Raw genomic sequence first — 20,277 nt, 5'->3', positions numbered from 1 at the left:
TTATAACAAATGTATCCATTGTGTGAGTCAATCAACCACAAGTATTTCCAATGGCACCATGACTATTTCTGCTTCCTGTCCAAATACTTAGTAGGCTAAGCCTTTCAAATCTGCTACCACAGCTGAGTAGGTGAAGGATGTATACAGCACATCATGGTCCAAGTGTTCATGAAGATAATTCCCTAGTAGGAGAATAATTATTAAGTATGGGTGAAAAATATTAAATTTAAACCAGCCAAGCGACCAAAATTACTAAACTTGCAGCATATGTTAAAAAGAGATAAAACTCAAATACCTGGTGCCTAGCAAAGTGAGAATGACTGAAAGCTGTCTTATTCTGTCTAGACATAACAGAAAAAAAAAAAAGTGCAGGGGGCAAAAGTGTGCAAGCTAGAAACTTGATCAGAGAAGGACTTCTAAGAGGCTTTCTTTAGGAAATGAAAAGTGCTTTTGTGCCTGTGAAGGTACAACATTTTGCACATTATGTTTTAGAACTGACAAAAAGGAATATTATGTGATCTTTCCTTAGTCTCAGGAAATGTCACAGGCAAGAGTAAAACTAAGGAGAGAAAAAAAAACCAACAAAAAGTAAAACAGTCAAAGCAAGAATGAAATTTAAGGTTCAAGTAATGTATCTGGTCCTTCACTGTGCTACTCCGCTACTAAGATGATGTGTATAGAGCACTGCAAGTACCCACACAGCATCAAATTTGAGTAACAAAGTGGTGAATAAAGGTTAGTACTGAGTTTGATGTTACACTGAATTAAAGGGAGATATTTTCACTTGAATAGTGGGTAAACCAGTACAAAGGCTATTCTTTTTATAAAGAAGAACATTACTACATGAGCAGGCTTGTTCTTTAAACAACTGTTGTTTTAATACGTGAAATAAGTGACATGAGTTTATAGAGTGGTAAAGTTATGGTAAGAATATGGGGTGGAGAAATACTAGGAAGGGAGGGCAATATAGGAGGAAAGAAATTTAATGCAGCTTACAAGCATTAAATAATTTCTCTTTACATCAGGAACAGTGGCTTATTGCTTGCACAAGCATTTTGATGCTTACTCCAGATACCTTGTTAGTGCAGGCAGAATGTAATCCATGGGACAGAGGGGCAAAAGGTATAAAATGACAAAGATTCTGTTCTATCACTAGAGTGAGTTTAGAATAACTCCTATTATAGCACCATGACCTTAGCCTGGCATTATAACAGTTTAAGTGAGAGCTAAGTTTAACCCGTGTATTATAGTGACATCTGGGGTTAATCTGGGTACGGTGTGTAAGAGACAGAATGTTGCTCTTGCTGGATTAGGCCCCAGTTGAGAGCAATTAGTACTTTTATCTTCTTTTGTTTTTTTAAACCAAGTGGAGGATGTTCAATAAATAACTCGATGCCTGTGGAAAAAAATGCTCAATAAGAGATTTGTGAAATGAGTTACAAAAAAAAAGAGTAAAAGTTGATTTGAGCCATGTAGATGGTTAAGAAATTAAATTCATAGTGAGAAATAGCAATTTCACTTGAAAATAAAGTTGCCCAAGGAACAGCAGGCGTTACACATCTAAGAGCTGGTCCTGCTCAGTTGATAGTCGTGTTCACCCAGAAGGGAGAGTTCAAGTTGAGGAGGAGTGGCTGCTTTTTGTGCTTTTTTTATTTATGGTTACATTTTAATAGTCTGAATTGTTTATTTACTCACAGTCCTTGCTTTGCTAGTTTGGTGGTTGCCCTAATTCATGAACATGCTATTGCCCAAAGCTGATGAAATGCAGTGCATGTGGTTAGAGTTTCACACTAGAAACACCTGGGGTGTCACTGCTGCAGTAGTAGGGATTGCTGGATGGAATTTCGTGGCTTGATTTCTTCACGCCTGGCCCGTTTAGAAATGCTGATCACTATCTCCTCCCTCATACTCAGGGTTTTGTGGTTATTTACTGTACATAAGCTTTTTGCCCTTACTGTGTTTTTGGTTTTTGGGGTTTTTAAAAATTCTTGTCTGTACGCTCCAAGTGTGGTTTTTGTTAATCTATCAAGAGGTCCTAAGGGTAAATTCAATTATCACCTTAGAGACAGTGTACAAAGTGTGTGAGTGAAAATCTAGCTATATACAATCTCAGGCCTTTTAAAATAAGTGTTCCCCATTTCTTTCAAGGCATCTTAGGTCTCAGAACCTTTATTAATCCCACTGCCTCCCCCTTCAGGACACAACTGCAAAGGGCAAGAAAATGTTCAAATTGTAAATACCATATGGGAATGAAGGAGGAAAAAACCAAAAGAAACCAAACCAAAATGACTGTTCAAGTGTTCATATGTTAATCTTTTTTTCCCCCTTCTCCTTTCATGTCTTGCTATTAGGTCAGTCACCATCCACCTATTTCTGCATGCCATGCTGAATCTGTGAATTTTGCTTTTTGGCAAGGTAACTCTTCAGTCTATCATTTACTTTTACAGTGTTCATAATATTTTCATTGTATGTCTAACACAAAATATCCAGAAATTAGGAAAAGTTGACATTCCTTGGTTAAATTTGTATCAGAATGGTTTTAGGAAATGTTAGCCTGTACTTAGTTGCATGCTTCTTACTTGGATATTCTCCTATTATAAAAATTCCCAAGATACTTTGCTATGTTTGGATATTTTTACATAACATTAATTGATTATTATTTTCATGTACAAATATCTCCTCTTCTTTAAAATCAGCTTTGCTTGGGGTTTTGGGGGGGATGTTGGTCTTTAGTAAAGAAGAATTGTATCTCAAGCTATTTATAAAACAAACAAGCTTGAAAACAGCATGAAAAAAGTACAAGTTAAATTCTGAACGTTGGAAAATCTTGTAAACCTGTTCTGAAAGCAATTTTCAAAAATGAGCGTAACAGCAAGGATAAATACCTTTACTTTCTCTTTCTCTGCTGGCATTATTACGATTTTGTACTGTTTGACTACTACTGTTTTTTTCAAAAGGGGTGTGTTGGAGCTTTGTTGGCTGTGTACTGCTAGTGAAGGTGTCAGCCAGTAACAGTACCTGTGGTTAGATAATTCTGTGGAGTACACAAAACATAAGCATGCCTTTTAACTTACTTAAAATCTTTCACCCAGGAGTTTGTCAAATCACAATGTAGCCATTTTGTTGGTTTTTTTTTTTCCTGATTGACTCTGCTGACTTGATTATAGTTATTACAGATGGAGCCATACTGAACAGAAATTGGAACCATTAGTCTGGGTTTTATTATTGTATGTAATTCTTTGTTTTGTAAACAAATACAGGGACACAAGAATCCTTTTGTTCTTAGCCCAGAAGCTAAGATGACCAAAAATTTATTCAGTAACTTGAATACTGTATAAATAAGACTAGATAACAGCCTGTCTTAAACAAATCAGTCTCATCTATTTTTATTAACAGATCTTGACAACTGTTATCACTCAAATATTTTAACACTTCTGTTTCGAGAACGAAGTTCTTCTATAATAATGAGAGCTGAGAATCTGATTAATGTGAGAGTCTGAGATTAGTCTTGATGAGCCCAGGACATTGAGTCAGGGTGCAGCAGGGCTTGGGGGTTTTTGCTTGCTTTATTTTTAAATGTGGCTAGCTGAGCTTATTAGGAGGGCTAGGTTATGATTTTTTTCCATTGTAAAGGCAATTTTTAAATGCTGCAACCTCTTGTAATGAGGCTATATTGACTTATGTGGAAAGATTAACACCAATTTAATCATAAAAGGCAGCTTGTCAGTAAGTTCAGTTCTTTCCATATGCAAAGATCTTTTCACTAACTGTGTCACCTTCTCAGCTGAAAAGGAGACGGCAACATTGCCAGAGTAGTGCTGTCACTGTCATCCCACCAGACACTGACCTTAGTTCATGTGTTTCATCATCAAGAAATCTCCTGATCATTTCTAGTGAACTGGAAGAATGGGCTCTGACAGGGACCAATAGTTTGGAAATAGCTTTCCATGACTTAGGAAGCTGGCTCTGCTTTTGCAGAGGAGTGTCGACACATGAGCAGTGGAAATGAAGGAAGTTTCAGCTATTACAGCATCTGTGCCTGAATTAGTGTGAACATAGCTTTGAAATAACACTTTGCTTTTTCTCTTCTGTCCTAAAATTCTTGCATGATAGTTGCACACTGGCTCCCAAGATGTTTCCCACATGCTGATCTCTGTGGGACAGCTTTGCCATTTATGAGAACATAGAATTTGGCACAATCTGGTAATGCACTTTAACTGTTAAACTCAGTAGGGTGTACCTTTGCCCTTTGTCTTCCATCCCACTGCAGAAGAGAAGAAAGCCAGGACAGAATTTGTCTCAACAACATCATACTTTGGATGCCCTTTGGAGCCCTTGTTGTGCAGTGTAGGAATCACAAACGAGTATCACTGTCACTGAAGATGCTGACCCAGCATCAGACTTCAAAACCAAAAAACCCAAAAGGTCCTTTTCTCATGTGATAAGAAAAATTACTTTTTTGCATACATTCTTCCTATATCCCATTCTATCTTTGCAATGATAAGCAGCTTGGTGTGGCTCACTCATCACTTGTACTTACATACTCAGGAGATACCTGAATAATCTCCTAATTGTGGTTTGGGCATCTATCTCTCAGCCAGCATAAGAGTTTCCCCCGAGAATTGTACAGGAAACAGTGTTTCATTTTCCTTGTGTTAGAACTAGCATCTTTTTGAGACTAGAGTTGAATTTTCTCCTCTTTTTCATGTCAGGCAGGGAATGGAGTTCCTAGAGTCTAGTATAGGAAGGGTGCTATTCCCCTGAACTCTGAAGTTACTATGAAAGTTACTGCTTGAATATCTAGCCCAGTGTAACTCAACAGCCCTTTTGCCATGCTGCTTGTTTCTTTCTCTTCTGGTGCTTTTGCTCAATAAATTTGGCTAAACTTGCATTGAGTTTTCTTACCTTTATCAAGATATGATGTGAGACTTGGACACTTCTTTCTGTGTATCAAACAAGATTTCAAAAGACCAGTTAAACTTACAGAGGGAGTTGGACTAAATCCCTCTGCCATTTCGTGCCCTTTGAAACCCTCTTTAGCCTCTTGACTGTGGATGTTCTTGTAATATTTTTGTTTGAAATTCTGCTTTTGATTTTGAAAATGTCTACATTCATTCACTAGCAACTGAATTGCAGACAAGTATATGCTGCCTACAGCTTATTCAAATTTCTCTTTTGAAAAATTTTTTGAGAGGACTGTTAAACATCTGTTACTTTGCTGTAACAAATAATACTATAATGAAAATAAACAAAACAAACAGCAACAACAACAAACCCACCAACCAGTGTTCGAAGGTCCAACAACATTCTTTGAATACTTCTGTTACACTTTGTTATTTTGAATTTCTTGAAAACAAAGTAGAGCCCAGAAACAGCCTGATTCACCCACCTATGACTAAACCTGTCTTTTTTTCCTTCTTGTTCTAGATGTCAGATGGAAAAACAAATTCTGGGGAAAGTCAATGGAAATTGTTCCAGTTGGCACAACGCATGTAACTCTTCCCATGTAAGTGCTGCAGTCGGGCACTGCTGCTCATGCACAGGCACAGATGTGCTTGCACACACTTGAGCCACATTCATTCAGAGGACAGCAAGCTCTGCTCTGCCCTGTTAGACCTTTGGAAGAATTGGTGACTGTGATTTAATTTAAAGAGAAAAGCAGAGGAAGAAAGACCCCACCAAACCAAAACCAGAAGCATAAATCAGAAGCACTAACTCTTTCAAAGGTTATGAAAAACAAACAGTGAAAAAAAAAAACAAACCCACCACTGAAAAAAGAGAAGTTGGTATTTTCATACTTCAGTTGAATTTCAACCTTAATGCATTTTAAACTCACAGGGAAAAACTGCAGAGTAAAGGAAGCTATGAATTTTTTTGCTTGAATATGGGTTTGGGGGAAAGGGTGGTGGTGTTCCTGTCTTTTGTAACTGTATGTGTAGGGACCCCAACACCATGGGGTTCTGGTCTGTAGGGGAGGCCAACAGCCATCACCACTGTAAGTGATAAGTAGAACCAGTTACATATCTGGGGTTTATTATCCAAGCAAGCAGCCACTGTAGTGAAGAGTTGAGTATCATTGTTTTGTTTTCTTTTGGTTTTTTTAAATAAAAATCTGCAATGTTCTGATGCTGGCTTGTCAGAGTGCCCATTATTGATGAGCAATTAAAATCCCTTAAAATCTGGCTTATATCCATCATGTTTGCAGAACCAGAGGTCTAAAGGTTAAGTATTGTTCCAATTAAATCTGTTTTAAATGAGAGAGTACAAAATGAATTATTCCACCATCTGAAAAAAAAAAAAAATAACCAAAGGATTCAAGAACCTAGCATTCCTCAAACCAAGCATGCCTTTTTCTTTTGAGTGGATAAAATTGTAGTACAGTAAGATAGTATCTCAAAAGTAATGTATAAACCATGTTATGTTCATAGCACTTACCCTAAGCTTTGGAATGAAAGGTTTCTAGGATGTGAATGAGCATTCAGAGCCAAGATAATTAATATATTAGGGCCTGTGATGGGCTGATGAACTGGAAAGCAATCTGATTCATATGTGATCTCCATGTGCTGGTTTGTATCCCTGTGGATTTGATACAGAATTGGATACAAAAAAAGGTGCCAAGGCTATAGGGAAAAATTAAACATTAGTATTAAGGTTCATTTTGAAACAAAAACATTTTTTTTTGTATTTGTGATAAGCATGTGACCTGCATAGGTAAGGGCAGAAAAACAATTTACTGTGGGATAAATTGGCTGCATATCTGCTAGTCTGTACAAACTGTCCTTGTGTGTGCCCTTACAAAGCAGCAAGTGAAAGCAAGTTAAGGGGAGGTTAAGGTAAGATTGTAATAACTTCACAGGATGTGTGTGAGGCACTTGCTGCAGGGAAACTGGTGCTTTGTAAGTTTATATTTTACCTTACCAGTAGTGAGTTGGCCATCCATACCCAGAACAAATTGTAGAATATATGTCTTCATGAGACTTTTCCTTTCCTTGATTCTTTATAAAGCTGTTTTATAAGAGCATCTACTTCTTTCATAAAAGGTAAAATGTAGTATTCCCTATTGGTGTTTGTTTATCTCTCCCTGTCTGCTGTTTTCCAGTGTGCAGCTGCATCTTGAACTGCCTGGTGAGAGCTCTTGCTCTTGCCTAAAGCATACACATTAGGCTTAGCCTTGAGAGCTTGAGCCAAGCTCATTCCTCTCAGTACGTGTCCGGATCACTCTGGTGGCCCATGTCCTTGTGTTTTCCATTGTCCCTGTGTTACAATCTTGGAATGGGTATCTTAGACTGTAGAAGATACCAGAATGATTACTTCTGGAAACTTAAAATTGGTAAAGAAGGACAAGTAAATTGAGAAAAAACTGAATTCAAGACCAAAGTATACAGCAGAAGTGAAAAGGATTTTCTGGGAGGTGGGATTATTGTCACAGGGTTTGTTTTTGAGGTGTGGAACAAGAAGATGAAGCATTCTAGTAAAAAAAAAGATAGTTTATTTGGTTTCTCTAATCAAGTTCTCTGCAAATTTTTTTTTCTCAAGTTTGAGCTCACTTGACCATGGCATGAGACTTTTCTTGTGTGTATTTTATCTTGCAGTTTTAAAGACCATTTTGCGTGGAACAAGGTGACATCTTGCATCCATAACATCTTAAGTGGGCAAAGATGGATTGAACACTATGGAGAGATCATCATAAAAAATCTTAATGATGACACTTGCCACTGCAAACTGACTTTCATAAAGGTAACCACTGCAGTAATCACAACAATGTTGGCACTGCCTTTTCTAACAGGCACAGCAGTGGGAGGATGCTCTCTGCTGGAGCTCACTACTTCTGCTTACAAGCTGTAATTACCTGTGATTCATTGAAAACTGTAGCTTTGAAGGAACTACCACTCACTAGGCAGAGCCAGACAAAAAAGAGAAGCAACAGCTTTCTTGAGTGATTCCACTGGAAATGGAGGAATTATGGGGAAAGGAATATATCATGGAAAACGTACTCTGGGTTTGAAGAGAGATGTAGGCACAAGGTGTCTACTGACAGTGGTTTACCACATGCCTTCTGCTAACCCACTGGCAAGTGCTGTGGTTGCATTCATTTAGCAGCTGTAGGACCAGTGCTTATGCAGGGTGCTTCTCCTGAAGCTCTTTTCTAGCCCTTTGCAGGTACTCAGAGGAGTTTAAGTGAGAGGTTGTGGTGTTACTCAAAGTTTTTGTTTCTGTACAAGTACAATATATATGACTTCTTCAGGAATTGTCCTTATAGCTGAAATTAAATTTAGTTTTTGGCAATAGATGATTTCATAGTAAAGGAAAATCAATGAAAATGTAAAGCAATGCTAAAATTTATAACCTGATAAATAGTTTTGCAAATTGTCCTAAGAGATTTACCTGAACTTGCATTTTCTGTATCTGATTGATGGAGAAAGGCTCTGCTTGACATACAACAGACCATACAGGTACAAGGGAAGTACTTCAGTGTACTTAAACATCATGGCATGCTCCCCAGCAAGTTTTTTATTTGTTTTCCTGAATACTTTGTGCTTTCTAAGAAGCATCAGGGTGCTTTTTTCTTCCCAAATACTTGAAGGTACTTTAATGTATTTTCAGAGCTGCAATGGATGTTTAAAGCTCAAATATTAAAGACTGAGAGCCTGCAAATCTTACACCTTTGATATTGTAAATTGTTTAAAGTGGAGATTAAGTATGATTTCCTTCTCTTCCTCTTCTGCAAATTTGGGAGAGATGTAGATAACCAAGTCAGGACTCAGGGTCAACTGTCTTTGGGCAAAATTCAAGGTCAGGTGCTCTTTACCTTGTATTGCCCCTAAAAAAAGCAAACAAAATAAATACAATTCTCAGTGTTAGTATTTTGATAAGCTGACATACTAATAAGTTAGTATTTTAATGGTACTTACAGCAGTTGTTTGCATATGCTATTGTAATGCACACCTAAATGAATATTAATTTCAGAAAACTGCTCTATAGCCTGGTGCTACTGGCATGACAAAATGGCCTGCACATGAGCTCTTATGCACCTTTATTTCCCTTGTTCCTTTTAATTCTAGGCAAAGTATTGGAATCCAAATGCACATGAGATTGAAGGCAGTGTCATGGATAAATCTGGGAAAGTTGTGCATCGACTCTTTGGGAAGTGGCATGAAAGTTTATACTGTGGGACAACTTCATCTTCAAACTGCATATGGAGAGCAAGTTAGTGATCAGAATGGCTCATGCACAGAAACTGAGATCTGCTTGAGTAAAGCTTACTGTTTTCATCTCTTTATTAGGCCCCAATTTCTTGTTATTTCTTCATAGAATATTAGGTTTTTGTCAAGCATTTAGAAGCTAGATCAGAAGAATGTATCATTTAAATAATACGAGAACTTAATCCCACGGCTTCCTGCATTTTCTCCATTCTCCCTCATTTTCATATTTGGGCATGAAGTGGGTATTGAGGACTCTAGCAGGAAGAAAAAAAAAAAGGAGAAGAAAAAGGAACAAACTCCTCCACTGCTTCTGCAGAGAAGTGTTGTTTATTTCATGTGCTAAACACTGGAGGATAGGCTACAAAGCTCAGTTCTGTAATGACAGCCATAACTGAATTTCTCCCAAGCTCATGGGGTTTTGTCTGCTGTGGTTTGAAAAAACACTATGATAATAGCATGGCCTTCATCACTGTTGTGCTGTGATTCAGCTGAGAGAACAGAAATCTGTCTTGTTGCAGGGCAATTATCAAGGGGGATGTTCTCTTTTGTCACATTATTAAAAACCTCTTGTTCCCTCAGAATTGACACTGGATCAGGGATAAACAAATGACTGGAGGGAGCTTGAACTTTTCCTTCTCAAGATAATAGCATTTAGTTGGAATTCTGAATGTACTCTTTTCTTCTGTAGATCCAATGCCTAAAGATTATGAACAGTGGTATGGATTTACTCAATTTGCACTGGAGTTAAATGAACTGGACTTGCAAACCAGGTCATTACTCCCATCTACTGATACACGCTTTAGGCCAGACCAAAGGTAAGAAGCTTAAATTCTGAAATATTTTCCTGAAATAGTTCTTAATCTTCTGTACAATCACTTTACCCTAGACTCAAGATTATTTTGTGTAGATACCTGCAGTGTGTTTCTATTTTTACATTAACGTGCATCTGAAACAGACATTGTAATCACTTAGGGAGAAATGCTCTAGTCATTATGGAAGTGTGTCCTAAATTTGGCTCTTGGATACTTCTAGATAACTGCCTTTCCAAGGATGTTAAAACTTCAGTACTTTAGATACTGGATGTTGAGCATACAGTATTTGAATAACCAAAAACTGAGACACTTGAAACTTCCTTCTGCCATGAAATTTTTACTTTTGCAAATTTCCAAGTAGAAGAATCTAATATAACTCTGACTCTGAGCTTGTTACAAGAGTTAGTCTTCCTTAAGTGCTTTTTCATAGTGCAGTTGTCTGCAGAGGTAGCTGTTTCCCTTTCAAACACAGTGAAACACCTGCTGGAAAGATTAGATTCTCCTGGAGGCAGGAGACCAATTGTCTCATATCACTGCTGCTGCAGGTTTCTAGAAGAAGGGAATATTGAAGGAGCTGAAATACAAAAGCAGAGGATCGAGCAGCTACAGAGAGAACGACGGAAGGTGCTGGAAGAAAACAATCTAGAGCATCAGCCCAGATTTTTCAGGTACTAGATAGTAATTATCATATACTATCATTTATTGAAATTATTATTATAGATCTGATTCTAAATTGCCATGTGGCAGACTCCAGTTTTTTCCAGGTTTCCTCTATATATTTTGGTTTTGTACTTTGGTGATGTAGAATAATCCAGATTTAGTTAACACTCAGAATTATGTATTATTTCTTCATTAGTGCAACCCTGATTTTTTTTTTTTTTTTTTGGCTTGATGGCAATTGATATTTAGTCTACATTTGAGTTTGCTTGAGTGAATGTAGCATCTTTGGTTCAAGCTAGGTGAAGTAGCTGGATTTAGCTAAATTGCCTCTGCTGAACTTCTGCTGAATTCAGTGGGAGTGCCTGTTGTGGAAATGTGCAGAGTTGGAGCCTTTCATTTCCAGGGCTGGTTTTGAACATGTTTCCCCTATTTTATGAGGAGAGAATTGTCATTCTGAGGGCACTTTATCTCTTCCGGTTGTAAATCAATTAAACGGGAGACTTCAGCCATCGAAAGACAAAAAGGAATGCTAGCAAGAATGTGGTCTTTTGCCCTCCAGCTTCTCTGTTCTTCTGCATTGAAAGAGCTGGAGCCAAGATGAATGTTGTATGGGCCCATTAGCAGATCTGGGATCCTGTTTTTTCTGGGTGCATATATCCTGTACTTCTGAGGAACACAGAAATGTTTTAAATTGGTGCAAAAGGGAATATCTTAGACTACTACATCTCTGACAAGCTGGGTGAGCTAACTCATCACATGCCAATCACACCTACTAAAGGGAAGCAGGATAGAGGCAAAGTCTAAAACTTTGTGATTGTGTATTCACAATGAGAATTGTGAATGAGGATTCGAATCCTTACAATGGGGATTTGAAAACTGAGATTTATGCTGTAGATTTAAATGACAGAATAAAGAATTTAATTACTGTATAGCAAAAGCATTAGAGCAGATGCAAATTAATGCATTTGGCTCTTCAGTAGTGATGTTCTCAGGTGAACATTAGGCTACTGAGATGCCTTTCCATGGCCCAGTGCAGACACACCCGTTCAGCTCTCCAAGCTGCACTGCCTTGTTTGCAGGCTGTAATGAGCTGCACTGCTCCTGGTTCATGGGCTGGATTTGGTATCTGTGCATGGTGCTACGCTGCATTACACAGCATAGGGATGGAAAATATAAGCTTACATTTGTTTAATCTTTGATAGGAAATCCAGTGATGACTCCTGGGTGAGCAATGGAACCTACATGGACCTTAGAAAAGAACCTGGTTTTTCCAAACTGGACAATCCTGTCCTTTGGTGAAAGAGGAGCTAAGTGAAGATATTCTGTGCTGTATTCTTGGAACTGATTTAAAAGACATACATATAAAATATAACTATATATCTATATCTATATATACACATGTATATATACACACACACGTGTGTGTGCATATGTGCAAATGTGCATATCTCCAGAATCGTGCTTAATTTAGAATCTGATAATTCATTTGTTTCCTTTACTCAACTACTGCAGTGATTGTTTGAATGTATAAATATCCTAACTTCTTTTTATAAAATACTTAATAAATAGTACTGGATGTTAACACCTAGATGGAAAAGAGAGGAGCTTTTACACTACTTTTTCGATGTGTAATAATGTCAGTTCTGAGTTGAATTATGCCTTACTGAATTGTATTGGAGACAGTAGCATCAGCATCTCCTAGCTGTACTGAGGAATCAGAGTGCAAGCCTTAGTTACTCAAACTGTAGGTAAACTGTAGGTAGGCTTCCACAGTGCAATGAGTAGTTCAGCTGTCTCTGGGCTGGTATAAATTGCTAAAACAGATTATCAGCTAGTGCTGGAATCTGAGTATGATCTTTTGCTGTCTGTAGGAGAGATTTAAGTAAGCTTTTTTTTCTATTAACTTTCTTCTTAGCATTATGGAAGAGGTAGTTCTGAACTTACATCGGTGGTTCTACTGCCTTATACGTAAACTGTACCCGGTTAAATGTAGTGCTAGAAAGTCAGGAATCGCCAAAATTTTCCACTGGGAAAAATTTTCACTTCAAATTTATAGCCCCCAACAGGGCAAGAGGAGGAGATCATTTGTATATACTGCTTCAGCACTGACTAGATGAAGAAGCTCTCTCTTTCCAGTAAGTGATACCTATACAGAGCACGAAATCCTGTGCTTCCATAGCTTCATTTGTTTTTATTAACCTAAAAATTGCAACAGTAAGACTTTTTAAAAAGTAAGTAAACTGATTGTTTTAAGCTACAAATTTTTTCCTAGTATTTTGATATTTTCTACCTCTTAAGAAATAAATAACATATTTAAGATCTTATATTTAAAAAATTACCATCTGCCTTATGGAGAAGTGTACGGAGTCTTTGATCTTCCTCTGTTTGTTATGTTCAGATAAATATTTAAGTGTCTTGCACTACATCAATTGCATCCCTTTCCTGTAATTTTATATATATGGCTCAATTTGTGAAGCTACTAAACCACAGGTCAGAAATTTAGCAGGAAACAAATGTAGCAGACGCCTCACTTTTGAATGAAGATTCTAGAGATGGGCAGTATTTTTGGTTTTTTCCATCAAATCCCAATGCCATAGTCATTAACAGAATAATTTGTATTCCTATCTGCAACCCAAGCCTGATCCATGATTCTTCAAATTTGCTCTGTGTCTGCAACTCGCTGGCAGCAATGCAGTTTTCCATGTGACAGAGCTGTATTCTGTCACCACCCCCTTTTCTTTTCTGTACATGCCACTGTAGAGACGCAAAAGAAACCCAAATACTAGCATGTTAAATTGGTTTATAACTGGAACAACTGGACATGGCATGGATAAAGTAGACTCCTAGGAGGACAGACTAGTAGCTTAGAAAAGCTTGCACTTTACTGCAATTGTTCTGCACTGTTCTAGAGAAAACCCATTAAAAATGGATCCATGTATTATATGTAACATGAAGAAAATGCTATGAAGGTTTTCAATTTTAAGCAATATCTGTGGTGTCAGATTAGATGTATATTTGAATTTTGCTTTCTGTTACCTTGAAGCCTCATTGTCTCAGAGGCAGGTGAATGCTTTTTCACCATTTTTCGTTTTGCCCAGCATCTCTGCCTCAGCATCATTTCTGTAATTTATTACCAAAGAACTTAGCATAATTATTTCTAATTAATATGTCTTTGAAAAACTTGACTACCACGCCAGCAAGACAAGGTTCACATTTATATGAAGACAAAATCTGGGCTTTGATTCCAAAGGAAATCTTAACCTTTGGGGGCTGTTTGACTTTTCAAGGAAAATGAGGTTCTCTTCATGACTTGTTCCCTTCCTGTCTTGCATCCTTGTATTAACTGTCAAAACCTGGCACAGGAATGAGTTGACAATTGTAATTATCCTTGCTGTTGGTAATTACAATTTATACTAAAAATAAGGTTCATTTAAAAACAAAGGAGGGTAGAGGAAATAAAAGCTTTTAAGAAAAGGAACAAAATTTGTGGAAGTTGCATTAAGCTTGCTCATTGTCATATTTGGCAGCTATTGTGATACTGTCTGATCTGATTGCTGGGTTTGTATAGTCTGTGTGTGGAGGGGATTCCCCCATACAGGTATTAAACAAAACAAATCTCATATGGAGTATTTGAGTCATGATTTTTGAGAAATCAGACTGGCAGTGCCAAGTCTGATTTCTCTAAAACTCCAAACTGTCTGAAATACATGGGATTAATGACAAGAAGCATTGGGCTGAGCAGTGCCTTATATAAAAATTACTTCATCAAAATTTTCATATCAAGAAAGCAAACTCCAGAATTTTAGTATTGTCTCCATAAAAATGCCTGAGAATAATCTGGGGCACTTCTTAAATGCATGAAGCAAAATCATTGAACAAGTGTAAACCTGAAATACACGCCTCCAAACACAATGTAACCAGTTGTGAATTATCCTCTGACCCCACATTTCCAACTGCAGTATAGTTTTCCCTGCTTACTTTTGTATGAAACAATTGGGTTTAGTTGTTAAACTTCTGTTAACTGTATATTAAGAAGTGGAAGAAAATTGTCTTGATGTTAGTTCTGTGTATTTCTGCATGTAAATATATTCAACATTCACAAATCTTAATATATTCTATAAAGTTATTCTTGGTAAAATATGAAATTTTGGTAATTTTCTTCCCCAAAACTTCAGCTGTGTTAATGGGTGCAAAATTTATATTAGCTTTCTGCAGTATAATTAAGACAACTGTTACTTTTAATAACTGACACTGAGGGACTTTTTACCCACTATTTCTACCCTAAATAGTAAAAAAAAATATCAGCAACTTAACTGCTTCCTTTCATACACAGCTGTGATCCCCCAAGGTGTGTAGCTCAGTGGATCAGTCTTAAAATTGCCTGATGACCCTTGCCTGCTGTTATAGCTCTCTTATTTAATGACTTTATAAACATCACTTAAGACGATTTTGGAGGCCATTTTGAGAAGCACTCATCCAGCTCTGCCTTTCTTTGTGTGTGTCTTCACAAAGTAAAACCCTCAGTATAAACTTCCGTCAAGGTGATGGAGCAGCTCAGGCCTTTGGGTGTTGAAACCCTGCTTCAGTTTTTGAGTTGCAAAGCATAGAAAGAAAAAAAGTCCAGGGAAATATTTTACCTAGGAACAGAAACCCACAGCTCTACTTTCAGATTTGCAGGCTTGATGCTTAGTTTCTGATTTTAGTACAGCATCACTTGTTCAGAAAGCAACTCTGGATAGCATCAAGTGCCCTTTAGAGCAAGTGGAACTAGAATCCATCATTAATTACTGCATTCCTTTCTGGATCTCTGTTCTCTGAGATATGCTTGGTGTGATAGCTTGTCAGCACTGATCTACTCCTTTTAGATGCTTTTTAAAATACAGACCCAGCAGTCTGTACTTAGGTTCTTTATGCAGAGCTTGGAAAGTTAGATGCCTGGAAGGAAGATTAAAATCAGCCCAAATTTTGATAAGGAAACGTCCTGGAGATCTGTTCTTCTACCAACCAGTTTTCTCTGAAGGACTGGAAACAGAATTGATGCTTTCTTTTAAAAACTGAAGGATGTAATAGTTGCAAACACCTTATTATCTGGCAGCTTAGTGTTGAATACAGATCACTGTACAGCAATTCATGGGACCAGAACTAGGGCCCAATCAGGGACAGCTTTCATGTTGCACAAAGGTCCAGTGCTGGTCTCTAAACAAACAACCCCCCCCCCCCCGAAAAACCCCAACCTAACAAAGACCTCACCCCTTCCCATGCCCCCCACTTGCCCTCAGCTGTTTACAGTCCTGTTCAGGTTTTCTATGTGTTCTTTTATTCACTGTCCCATTTTTCTTTTTCTTAAACTGATGAATAGGAGAACAGTCCATTCTAACAAATGATAAATCATGCCTAGAGGCTGTAGTTATTCTTTCCCCATAAGCATAATGGCATCCTTCTGTATCTTTTCCTTGAAAGTGAACAAGACTTTTACACTCTGAAGTCAGACCTGGTAAGGGTAGTGTGCTATGGAAATATGCAGCTGTATCTTCTGAGCAGATCCTAATTACGAATGTCCTTGCATCTGCTTTTGTGTAAATCTCGTGTTGTCTCTCCAAATGACCAGCCTGGCAGAGCAGGAAACTTTGAGCATATCTTGTTTTGTTCAGTATGGCTTCTTTTTTGTGTACAACTCACACAGAGGGGGCAAGCTGAAGAGGAGCGCAAAACTTCACCCATGGTGCATTTTAATAGAGAGAAGGACGACATCCAACTTGTCCACATAACTGAATACATCTTGCAAGGGCTAGAATGAAATGGTGCTATTCAAAGGAATTACATTAAAATGAAAGGTTTTTTTGGTGTAGTGTGCTTTCATTCATGAATTATGCCTACAATAAATAAAATTTACAGTGTTCACTAACTCATGCTTTCTATTTTCTAGCTACTGATGGGTGCAACTTACTCCAGCAGCTGTGGGCTCATAAGAAATTGCACATTATCTGGCTTATCTTTTGAAACTTAGTAAATGCTGTAACTTGCCACCAAATGTATTACTGTACTGCTCAGTTCTTAGATGCTGTGCTTGCTGCAGCTTTTTGAAAGCAATAAGAGAAATTTTCCACATAAGTAGTTGCCATATGTTAAAGAATTATTTTAAATGGCTCCTTTTTTTAATATAAATTGTGGATTTGGTGTTTTTCATGTGTTAAAAAAAAAAACTGTATTAAAGCTTATGAGAGTGTTTGTTTGGGATGTTGATCCACAAGAGGTGATGACCTCTGTCAGCTCCACACCTTGGAGATGGTTGGCATCCCTGAGAGTCTGAAAGTCTTTGTGTTAACAGTTATTTTGCTAGTTCCAGTACTGGAAAAACATACCACATGTATGAGGTATTACATAAGCAAAGCTGCTAAATGCTGAATTTGTTGTTTGTTTTGATAGGGCATTAGTGATTTCAGAATGAGGAACAGTATCTTATGTATAAGAATTATCACTGACTTCCAGATATTTGAGAATAGTCTCTGTAGTCAGGACCATCCCTGTTTTCTGCTTCACTCTAAAAATTTGTAATAACGCTGGAGTACCTTGATGCACAGCTTGATTTATTATTTTTATCTCTGTAACCAATTTAGTTGGATGTTAATAAATCATACTTGCAAAAGGTCACAGAGCACCCTGACTTTTTCCCAGGGGTTGTAAGCATCTTTCTTCCAAGGTTCTTAGTGGCAGCTGAAACAAATCTCACTGCTGCAGTGATCTGTGCTTTTTTACACTTTGCAAAATGGCAAGTAGGAAAGAGCTTCCATCTGCTAGAACCCTTATTTATCACTCTTACAATCTGTCTGGTAGTTGTGCAATGTTCCAGTTATACTGTTCTCTACAGCTCTGCTGCATGGCTATTGTGCCAGACACTGGGGCAGGAAAAGGGGTAAGCTTATGGAATCCATTTACAGCTGTCAGCTTGTTCTTAAAAGCAGTTTTTAGCAGACAGATGTGCAGCATAAATATTATGCTTTAGCATGAATGCAGAAACCACAACCTAAATGTTCTTCATAAAACAACTTTTAAAAACAAGGAAACATGGTATTTACTGGATAAAATAAATAACTGGAAAGAAAGGATATCAATGTGGCGGTTTTTCCCTTAGAGATGGTGTTTCAGGACAGCTCTGCCAGTCCGATCTCAAGTATGTCCCACAGTCCCACCACATGTGTATAAGATGCAGTATGGATGGACTAGGATCTTGAAAAATGTGGGAGTACAGTGAGTGTAACTCCTGACCAACGTGAAATTCCTGACTGCAGTTCTGCAGCACCTTGCAGCCTCAGTGTCTACAAAGACTTGGTGGGAGGGAACATGGAGCTTTCAGGAAGAGCTGGGAAAACTGGATCTATAAATTTATTACCATGCAAAATATCCTCAGCTGTTATACATGGCAGAATTAGGACAGAGGCCAAAAGAAAAACAGTCTTTATACTGGGCAAGAATCGGCTCCTGGCTTTTTGAAATCCAGCCATTTTGGTTCTGTTGGGTTAAGAACTTTGGAACTTTCTCATCATGTCAGGGGGAATTACTTCACTGCTGATTTATTTCATAGAGATCTGATGTGTTTTAATTGGAAATAACTAGCATTTAGTTCAACTTGCTAGGAAAGTTGTGTTTTATAGAAGCAATAATATTTTTTCATAATTATAAAAGGGAGAGGAAGACTGCAACGGATGCTCATTATTGGTGCCCTCCTCATGAACACCTAGGGCAGCAGGTGTTCTCTCTTAGGGAGAAATGGATATGGAGTGAATTTCTCATGACTGCCCCTTCAAGCTAATACCATGCCAAGTGCCCACAGTGTGGTCAGTGCTATCCAGACAAAACAGGCTGTCCTCCCCTACAGAAGTGCAAGGTAAACTTGGCTTGTATAGACCTTGCATCCAATTTGTGTTTAAGCTCAGTTGTCTGTTCATTTACAGTAATCTCTATTTTAAAGTCATTTTGCTTACTGCAAAATGATTCAAACCTTCATAGCGTGAGGAAAAACACTGACAGCTGAGCAAAGCTTGCTCTACATAGTAACCAACACATCTTGGTTTTTTGTTGTTGTTTTTTATGCCTCTGTTATATTCCTTTCATGTTGCAAATGTTGCTCTCTGTGCTTGGTTATTGGTTTTTAATTTAGACCTCTGTTGTATGCATAAGAATTTGTAGGGTTACTCTCTATTTTTAAATGGGGTGAAAAGCTGGCCAGATACCAAATTCTGATGTATACTTGTGAACTTGTATCTTTGCTTACTCTGCCCAAGGGAAATATTTGAAATTACTTTTTGCAGCCTCTTATCTGAAATAAATCAATATTGCTCTACTGAGCTGAGCATAACTGAGGCTTAAGTTAACTGAAAATTTGTCTTTGTGGGTTCGTTGGTGCAAGTTTTTACAGGTTCTTGAAACAGTAATAAATTCTTGGAACACAAGATGTTGTGTATGAACATCTGCTGATGTTTCTGACTGTAATTTCATAGACTCCAGGAATTATTGTCTTCCTCTAATTATTAGGGCACTACTTCTCCTTGAGCATTTTATGCGCTGATGTTTCACTTGGTTATTCTAGTAAAACCAGCTGTTAGAATTCAAAAGTGCAATTGTTTTTGCTTAGTTAACATGTTTTGTCTTTATTAAAACTTCTTTATAAAAATTGATTTCCAAAACTACAAATTTCTTACTTTTCAGCTTGTGTTAAAAGAAAGAAATAAAGGTTGCAGTAAGTCAACTTTGAATTACTGCAGTACATGCCTTGAGAAATCCTCTCCTCCTTAGGTTTTTATGAGGGTATGTCTGCAATGCCTAGATTGCTGCCTAAGGCAAGGAAAATTATGTAGATTTATCAATAGATGAGAACCTGTCTAATAGCTGAAAGAGATTTACAGTTTTGTTTACTGCTAGGTTTGTTATCATTTCGGCAGTTGACAGACTGAAGATGGAGTAAAGTCAAGAGATCATCCTACTTGTATTCATTGTTTGCTACTTGTACTTCAGTCAATGAACCAAACCCTGTGAAGGCAACTAGAGCTATATCGGTTTTTTGGATGGAAAAATCAATTTTTCTTACGAGGTTCAGAAATAGTGCACCAAATTATGAAGTCTTTTGGTGGGGAAAATCTTTTACCAAGGACTTTGCCTAAGAGAGCACTGCAAACAGGTTAGGGGAAGCTTGACTTAGAATCTGAGTTCTCTAGTTACTAAAGGATGGTGAGCCTAGCCCTTCCTTGACATGTCCCCTTTCATTTTGGAGACAGAGTAAAGCTTCAGTTAAAGTTCATGCAGGGGAGAGAACTCTGGGATATTATATTCTCACCTTTTGTGAATACCAGGAACTAAAAAGAGGATGTGCCACATCACAAAAAAAAAGCCATAGTTGGAGCTCCACTGACTTCTATCTAGCTGCAAAGCTTCCTAAAGCTGATGCTCATGTGAGTGCTTTGTCTTGATACCAACATGAATTGGTGGTTTGACATGACGGGAGAAAGGAATGAGAGGAGAGAGTATATGTTGAAATATGATTCTCAGTACTGAAGTCATGAGCAGTCATGAGGTCCTAGGAAAAAGGAGTACCTGCAGTTCATGCT

General features: G+C 37.7%; 1 protein-coding gene across 6 annotated transcripts in view; it reads left to right on the top strand.

The window, feature by feature from the left end:
- Positions 1-19,303, top strand: part of OSBPL3 (oxysterol binding protein like 3) — an 87,878-nt gene extending 68,575 nt beyond the window's left edge. For all 6 annotated transcript variants that reach the window (XM_069007139.1, XM_069007134.1, XM_069007135.1 and 3 more), the window contains 7 exons: positions 2,352-2,415; positions 5,428-5,506; positions 7,593-7,737; positions 9,063-9,207; positions 9,892-10,018; positions 10,561-10,683; positions 11,878-19,303. In XM_069007139.1, the coding sequence (XP_068863240.1) occupies positions 2,352-2,415; positions 5,428-5,506; positions 7,593-7,737; positions 9,063-9,207; positions 9,892-10,018; positions 10,561-10,683; positions 11,878-11,974 (780 nt within the window). In that variant the 3' untranslated portion in view covers positions 11,975-19,303. The remainder of the gene's footprint in view (positions 1-2,351; positions 2,416-5,427; positions 5,507-7,592; positions 7,738-9,062; positions 9,208-9,891; positions 10,019-10,560; positions 10,684-11,877) is intronic.
- Positions 19,304-20,277: the final 974 nt, after the last annotated feature.

Source organism: Aphelocoma coerulescens, chromosome 2 (genome assembly GCF_041296385.1).
Source record: "Aphelocoma coerulescens isolate FSJ_1873_10779 chromosome 2, UR_Acoe_1.0, whole genome shotgun sequence".
Taxonomy (NCBI): domain Eukaryota; kingdom Metazoa; phylum Chordata; class Aves; order Passeriformes; family Corvidae; genus Aphelocoma; species Aphelocoma coerulescens.
This window is presented reverse-complemented; position numbering and strand designations above follow the sequence as displayed.